We start from the raw sequence: 8566 nt of genomic DNA, 5'->3' as shown, positions 1-8566 counted from the left end.
AAAAAATGTCATTTATCATCATCATCATCATCATCATTATAATTTATGATATTTTTAGCCTGGAAAATACTGTATGACACATATAGTTCCAAGAGTACTCTAAACTAACTATAGGATTAACAACTAGCACAAGTACATAAAAAAAGTCATTTTGGAGTGAAAGAAAGATATTATAAAAAAGAAGTGATTGAGAAAATTGCTCAACTGCTAAACTGTCACTAAAAGCATGTGTTTGTGTGTGTGTGTGTGTGTGTGTGTGTGTTTAAACACAGACACAGGCTGTTGAAGCAGGTGATGGCCCGGGCAGAGCCGAGCATAGAACACAATCAGGGCATTAGCTTGTCCAAACTCTCGGGCTTTTGTTATCATTAGCTGAGCACTAATAGTCCTGAGGGAGGCTATACTCACTAATGCTAGCGGCTGTTAAGTGGACGGCCCGCTAATGGCGTCTTGCAGGGGTCCTGACTCGCAGCAAGGTCACCTGAGATGGGGAAGCAGAGAGAGTGTGAGCTGAGACTGACCAAGCACTTAGGAAGCAGATTAACTCGAGCGCTGAACTAAATTACACTGTCAGTGGGGATTCTTCACTCAAATCCATTTCAGTCTTAGCTTTAATCCACGTTTGCTAAACCTGACTGCACATACAGGTTTTAGCACTGGCTTTAAGGGTGTAAAGAATAGAGCTGTGATATAAGAACAAGGGTGATACATGCGTATCATCAAAAAAGAGAGAGAAAATAAAATACTGTTGTGAATTAGTTGGAAACAAGTAGATTTAAGCATATTTTGTGGAGTAGTTCCCCAAGGTTCTATTTTAGGGCTCATGAAATTATAGGCAATTGTGACAGTATTGCAGGTACAATCCCCTCCACAAGTATTGAAACAGTGAGACAAATCCCTTTATTTCTGCTGTAGAATCTGAATTTGACATTAAAAGATGAATTAAATACAAAAAAAAATCCACATTTCAGCTTTTATTTCCAAGTATTTACACCTAGATCTAATGCACTGTCGAAAAGATAGCACCTTCTGTCTGAACTCACCCATTTTTTGTGTGCAAAAGTAGTGAAACAGATCAACTTAAAAATTTGTTTGCAATAACTGTAACGGCTTAACACAGGTTTACTGTTCATTTCAATTTCTTATTCATACACTGCTGTAAATTATTTGCAATAGTTTGATTTATCATTTTTCGTGGAGTACCAGGGGGAATCAGGGCTCCATTTTAGGACCTATGATATTAATGTTAACTGGGACAATAATGCAGTCATGAAAATGAAGACGTTTGGGCTACAGGCTTTAAAAGGATTTAAAAATGGGATTTTTAAAATAGGATTTACGCATGACAATAAAAAAAACAAAGTTACAAACAAAGAAAAGCTAGAACAAGCAAAAAAAAAAGAACTGTTTATATTTCTGATATATCTCATGTTTGAGCAATGGATGATTTCTCTCTAAAAAAATATTTTAAAAAATGTGTGGCACTGGGGTCTCGCAGTTTCTAATGAATTTCATGTTTCTTTATATACACAAGGTTTTTTTTTTTTTATCAGAGGCTTTTTGTGTCTGCCACAATATAAACGTTTCATCCACGCTTCATTTTTTTTCAAATTTTTCACATTTTCTCCCCAATTTATACAGCCAATTACCCAACCCATTCATTAGGACTCCCACTATCACTAGTGATGTCCCAACACACCAGGAGGGTGAAGACTAACACATGCTTCCTCCGATACATGTGAAGTCAGCCACCGCTTCTTTTCGAGTTGCTGCTGATGCAGCATTGCCGAGTAGCATTACAGCGCGCTCGGAGGACAGCGCAGCGACTCGGTTCTGATACATCAGCTCACAGACACCCTGTGCTGCAGACATTACCTTAGATGTGATGTGGGGAGAGAGCGCCTTCTACATCCACGCTTCATTTTACGTGCCATAACTTTAATTATCTTTTTATGGATTGTTTTTTCAGACAGGGATTAGGCCTAGTCATACACTATATTTTCCTCTTAATGAAAAATCTCCATTCAAAATGTACTTGTAGTAATGTAGTCCAAGAAAAGGCTTAACCCCATGTTGTTCATTTCCATTTAAATCCCTTTTTTTTTTTTAGCAAACTCGAGGTACAGTGATAAATTTTAGGGCTGGGCGATATAGATCAAACCTGGTATCTCTAATTTTTTTTCACTTAATGCCAATTTAAGACGTATATCTCAATATTTTTTCATCCCATAAAGTAATAATAACAAAATAAAACTTCTGAGACAAAAATACATGTATCAAATTTTATACAGGCACTTTTATTAACATTCAGCTGTAGATGAACAAGTGATATATTCTAAAGACGCAAAGCCCAGTCAGCTATGTATCAGTATTGATAAACTGGGAGAAGAGAAAGGCGAAATGTCGGAGCTATTTGGAACGCAACATATCTAATCTTATATCTTGTATGAAAATATACTGACAATTCTTAAAAGCCCTATAAATCACCCAACCCTACTCTATTTGCACAAATAATAAGAGGTTTGTGCATTATAAAAACATACACACATATTTCAGCAGTCTTTACTCTATTAAAAATGATCTTCTCTGTCCTATACAGCACAATTATGTAATATTTTAGAATCGGGCTGCTGATGATATCATGCATGATCCAACATGTTGTGTGATATTATAAACCAAAGAATAATCAAATACTGTAGTTAAAATAAATAATATTATACAGATATATTTACCTCTGGTAGACATGCCATGAACTATAACATCAGTATGACTTTTCTTTCTGTAACACTGCACACACGCACATTGCAACGACGATGCTAAAGACGATATACTGTGTAACCCTATTTTAGAGTCAGTACCAGCTTTTCTAGTGCCTCATCCATTTCCACTGACTTATCAGCTCTCACTGTTGATAAACACCAGAGCACTGGCAGAAGAATGCAGTGCTGTAATCTGATCTAAAGATCCTGACAGCACTCAGTAAAGCTGACCAGCAGCACCACCATTCATTATGCCCCAGCTTAAATGACTTCAGTCTTCATTTCGTTCTGTCTTTCTGAGAATGTGCCTGGCCTTGACATTTACTACACGCCTCCCCCCAGCCGCCGAATTCACAGCGGAATGCGAGCAAAAAGCTTTAGGTCAAGTCAGGAGCTGTAGTTCACAGATCAGTGAGTGAGTACAGTTACCGCAACACTATATTGACTTACTCTGAAAATATCACAGCTCCTGGAGCAGTTCTGCAGTGGGCTGAACTCTGCAGGCTGAGTGAATACAGGAGCGGTTCTGTGCTTGTTGAGTGCGAGCCAAGGGCTCCGAGCTCACAGCTTACTGCCATTCCCTCACACACTAAATAAACACTCACTCTACCTCCAGCATTAATCCCTGGAGTGCAGGCTAGGGAGCGAGAGAGGGCGAGTGAGAGATGTAATGTGTCCCCTTTGGAGGGACTTCAGAAATGACGCAGTCCAGTGGAAGCACTGCTTTTGAATAAGGCCCCTGTGTTAACTTCCCCGCCGTGTGCTACTGACAGAAATCCAGAGCACACACACACACACACACACACACACACACACTCTCACACACACCATAAAATATACATTCATAAATAGAATAATAAAATTACAGCCAGGCAAGTTTAAACTTTTACAGTCAACACTGAGTTCTTTATTTATAGAAGATGACTGAAATAAAAAATGTCCATATTTGTACCCTGGTGTCAGTGAACTTCTTCTAAATGAGCTTTTTTTAAAGGCAAAAAAAGAGAGAGAGAAAGAAAGTATTTTCATCTCGTCATTTTTATACAAATGTGCAAATAAGACGGACATTACGAATCCTTCAGTCTTCAGTGTCAGTCCAGGATCCACAGGACAAGCCTTGGAGAGGGGCGGGGCTTAACTTTCAGCAACTGCACCCTCCCTCTCACATTTCTAATTCAAGATTCAAGTAAAGTGCTCCATTGAGGAATAATAATAAAAAAAAAACTGAAACAAAACAACACATAGGTGTCCTTTTCAATTTTCCATTTCCATTCTCTCCATTTACAAAGAAGGGGCAATAAAATTACAAAGGCATAGGGGCAAATAAAAATAATAATAATATTAATAATAACAAAAGTTCAACAAACAACGCTATGCAGTTCAAGCATAAGCAGCGTCCTCAGTTTCCCCTCCTTAGAGTCCAGCTGCAACAGTGGAGGCACCGAGAAGTAGTCATACAAACTCCAGCTTGCCGTGGCCCGTGTACATCCCCCAGTGAACGAGTGAGAGAAAGCGCTCCCCTCCTCCGCTGCCGCCCCCTGCCAGGCTCAGCTCGGCCTGCCTCAGCTTATCACAGCCCAGGCAGCAGTTCTCATGTCCTGTCACAGGAACCATGCACTCCAGGTCCAGCTTGGCCACATGGCCCTTCTTGGCGTGGTGGTGCCCGTGGAAGCTGTAGTGCAGGCGGGAGAGCATCTGTTGCCTCTGGACTCGCAGGCGCTTGTTCTCGCTGCGCAGCATCCGCAGTGCCAACATGATCAGCAGCACCAGGATGAGGCCTCCTGCGATGGGCACGGCGATCACCGCAGCACGAAACCACACCTCTTTAGCCGAGGCTAACTCCTGAACCCGCGTGATCAGGTTCTGATTGGAGCCGTCTGGCTGGTATCGGTCTAAAGAGAGAGAGAGAGAAAAAAGAGAGAGGGTTATTATCGTATAATATATGATATGTGTGTGTTCAACTTGATTAGTAACTTCCAAATTCTCTGCACACTGCTTTTCCCCCCATAAATGCTGCTTTAATTTATAAGACTTTCTTATTCAAGTGTGCTCTGTTCAAGGATATGATTAGAGGCACATTCCAGCACAGTGGGAAAATTACATGATCCACATGCAATAAAAAGTATGTGATCTGTATCCAAGCGCTCAAAGGTAAATTGCCTACTACCCACACACTCACACTACACTGGAACCCATTAAATAACAGACAGCAGCCTGAAGACATGGGAGCTATAAAAGATATACACAGTATGTGTGGGTGTGTATATATATATAATATAACTAATACTATAGCTACAGCCTTATAGACATAGAACTGTAATAATTTAAACTACTAGCACAACTCTACAGCACAAAGGTATGAAATGAGGAAAATCAAAATCTCTATTATATCAAATCAATAACTGTTTTTAAAGCTTGTGAACATGTGTAATTGTTTCCATGTGTTTAAACTGCAGTTCTCACCTGTGGAGTCGCTCCGAGTGTGTGCAATGTCAGGTAATCCCCGGTAGTTGCACATATCATCGTGACAGCACTCAATGGGAGATGAGCCTCCATTTAAAGTCTCTGTGTTCTTCTTGGGGCACACATCCACTGAGTTTAATACAGGATCTATACACCCGTGTGTTAACGGGGAGTTCGTATTAAGTGGGTCCAACACCTTGGTGAAACAAGCATTAAGCTCCGACTTGCACATGTATCCTGTGGCAACGCAGTGCGGCGCATCACAGTAGCACCTGATCTCTCCTGTGAATAAAAAAAAAAAAGATATTTAATACAAGAATATTTGTAATGTCAGAGACATCATCATGTGCACTGGTTTTACATCTCTAAACAGTGTGACTGAGCTGGATGTAAAAAAACAGAAATGTTCCTCAACTTTAATTTTACACATGTTGTTGCTTTAACTGAACAGGCTGAGGTCCAATAACTGACACTCCTATCAAATATACACACTGTGCTCGCCGGGGGAAAGTGACTGTCAAAGCCAGAGCCAAGATGTAAATTAGCGTGTTTCACTGCAGACTCAGCTAAAGTGATGTTGTAAACCACATGGCAGGTTGTTTTAAAACGTTCAGAGTGATACAGAATTTTTCCAATTTTATTGCTTAAAGGGAAAGTATTAATTTCTCACCAATGCAAGTAGAATATACAAAGCAAACTGACTTTAATCTCTACTCAGATGTACTGTACATATAACTGAACTGTTTGCAATGCCATAAATATATCATTTTAAAAATATAAACATATTTTTTCACCTAAAGACTTCCGATATAATAAATGTGTCACAGCTTTAAGGAGCTTTTCCCAGCAAAGAGGTCTTTTATTCTGCACTATAAAACAGGAATTAAGCAGTTTATAATCAGCGGTTTGTGTGCCAAAGTCAATTTCTTTCAACCCAAATGGAAACTCTTAAAAGTGTGGGGGAGCTCAGGACTTCTGAAGTTGGCATGCAAGCTTACTTAGGTTTAGAAGTGGTTAATATAATTCAGGAGCAAAATACTTCTGATGTAAAGTATGTTTAAGAGAATACACATAGTCTTGAAACATAAAGAGTTTAAAAAGTAATCTTCTTCTACTCTGTAATAAAGTGTATATTGAATGGGGAAATGTTAGTGTATAGCTGTGGTCTCATCAAACTTCCTAACATGTTGGCCCATCACTTAATACATAAAGACAAATCACTTGTTGTACATGTAGATGTTAATTAAATGTGTTTTTTAAGTTACTGACCTTATATTAAAGTTGACTAGAACCGAGAGAGCTGGGTCTTAATAAATAAATCAACACCATTTACAGAACTGACCTCTTAGCTTACCTAGCAATTTAGTTAATAAGTTTGCTTAAGTAGCTAATGTTTATCTTGCCATTCTTCACATTTTCTTCAAATGTAGCTAATTTAAAAAGGTACAAACATGTAGAAAATGAATAAAATGTATGTAGAAAGCATCTAGTTAGTAGTATAGCCTACATACACTTTCACTAGGAAGACTAACCTAAAATAAAAGCCCTCCTGCTGCTTAAAAACAAATCATGTTTTATGATTAAGCACTTAAACATACTTTATATTTACATGTAGTTCTTTTTCTACAGAACGTATATATGCTCATATATGCTATAACTGCATATATAACCTGCTACCTCACACTACATGTTCACCACAATGAACAGACACAATGTCAGATTTTTACTGTTATGATATATTGCTTTACTAATGTAAATGATTTGCCATTTCTGTACAATGTTCTACTGCAATATGTGTATGTCTTTCTAAGATTGAAAAAGGTAACCTATCCAGTAGGGGTGGGCAATATTATATTGTATACAATATATTGTGACACAGAAATATCGTGATATTAAAAATCCATATCGTGATAATAGAGATGTCCTGTCTTAAAAGTAGTATATTATTTACTGTGAAGCTTTAGGTGTATTTATTGTATAATTGTTTTAGTTTGCAGTTTATATGCATGCACTAAATATTCTGCAATATTTGTTGCTGCATTATATTATTTTATGCTATATTATTTATTTTGCCACATTATGATTATGCTGTTAATATTCTCTTATACTATATTCCTGAAATTAATTAATTATTTTTCTGTTTTCCTATATCGGCAAGTAATATATCGTTATGGCAAAAATACCCTGAAATATCGTGATATTATTTTAGAGCCATATCGCCCACCCCTATTATCCAGTTAATGTTTTTTTACATTTTTAAATTAATTTTAATCCACTTTACTCTCTACACCAGTGAACCCAATCCTTTATGTTCTGTTTTAGACCCTTTAACTACATCTCTTGCATTGTTTACTACCTTAACTTGTGGTTTAACCATATTTGCCTTTTTTGTCCACAAACTGTAACTTTTAATCCCCTTCTTATGTTACTAAGAGTGTGTTCTGGTGTATGTAGCTAGGTTTGCTAGCTAGGCTGCCTACCTTTAGTGAGGAGAATGGCCATGGCACACAGCTCCAGCTGAAACCAAAGCGAAACCAGGCTGGAATGGCGATCCATTGAGCAACGGCGACTCTTCCCAGCCCTTCAAGCCCGCGGCAAGACCCTCCAAATCGGTTTGTGGTGAAGACCTGCTCTTTACATGTGCCTTAAAGCCCACATATCACTGCATTCCCTTAGATCCGCGGCTCACATAGCGTCCAAACGGAGACCGCACACTCAGAAGAGCTCCTCCAGCAGCGGCTCTCTCCGCGGATCCATACAGTACAGCAGAGCGGAGCAGATCAGTCCAGTTCTTTAGCGAAGAAATACGACTATATTCGGAAACCACGCCACAACGACGCAAAACTAGTCCGTAACACGTAACGGCAGAAACTTTCACAACGTTAAAGAACGTTTCTGAACACTTAAACAACGGGAAAAGCACGAAAAAGACGATATTTAATCCAAGAGCGACCTCGGCTCCACAGTACAGCTCACAGTACGGCTCTGAATAGTCAAATCCAGCAGCGCCAGGCCACAGTTATGAGGCTCCGCGTAGCCACGCCCCCGTGGGCGCTGATTGGACGCGCGTGTTGCTTTCTTTGCATACTCTTTACAATGTAAAACCACGGCTCTGAACCAACTCTGATGAGACTCCGCGTCGCCACGCCCACTCGTAACGCTGATTGGACGAACCTCGGAACCTTATTTACATACGTAAAAGTTCGTTGGCGTTCAGGTTAGACTTGGTTATAGATTATGAGACCAGACGGTGGAAATAGTAAAATTAATACAAATTAAATTTAATATATATGAATATTACTTTACAACCATCCGGTAATTTATATATGTTATATATTATGTAT

General features: G+C 38.9%; 1 protein-coding gene across 1 annotated transcript; it reads right to left on the bottom strand.

Annotated features, from left to right (window-relative positions):
- Positions 1-3636: 3636 nt before the first annotated feature.
- bambia (BMP and activin membrane-bound inhibitor (Xenopus laevis) homolog a) lies at positions 3637-8239 on the bottom strand. The gene is made up of 3 exons (XM_007259650.4): positions 7703-8239; positions 5223-5504; positions 3637-4651 (listed from the first exon to the last, which is right to left on the bottom strand). The coding sequence occupies exons 1-3, from the start codon at positions 7776-7778 to the stop codon at positions 4212-4214; spliced, it is 798 nt and encodes a 265-aa protein (XP_007259712.1). The 5' UTR covers positions 7779-8239; the 3' UTR covers positions 3637-4211.
- Between the last annotated feature and the right edge of the window lie 327 nt (positions 8240-8566).

The sequence above is a fragment of the Astyanax mexicanus genome, chromosome 15 (genome assembly GCF_023375975.1).
Source record: "Astyanax mexicanus isolate ESR-SI-001 chromosome 15, AstMex3_surface, whole genome shotgun sequence".
Classification (NCBI taxonomy): domain Eukaryota; kingdom Metazoa; phylum Chordata; class Actinopteri; order Characiformes; family Acestrorhamphidae; genus Astyanax; species Astyanax mexicanus.
The sequence above is the reverse complement of the archived record's forward strand: the minus strand, read 5'-3'. Positions and strand labels throughout refer to the sequence as shown.

Coding starts and splice junctions, on each gene's coding strand:
- bambia (XM_007259650.4), bottom strand. CDS start 7,778: ATGGATCGCCATTCCAGCCTGGTTTCGCTTTGGTTTCAGCTGGAGCTG. Junction 5,505..7,702: donor GGCCATTCTCCTCACTAAAG/GTAGGCAGCCTA, acceptor TTTTATTCACAG/GAGAGATCAGGTGCTACTGT. Junction 4,652..5,222: donor CACTCGGAGCGACTCCACAG/GTGAGAACTGCA, acceptor CTCTCTCTTTAG/ACCGATACCAGCCAGACGGC.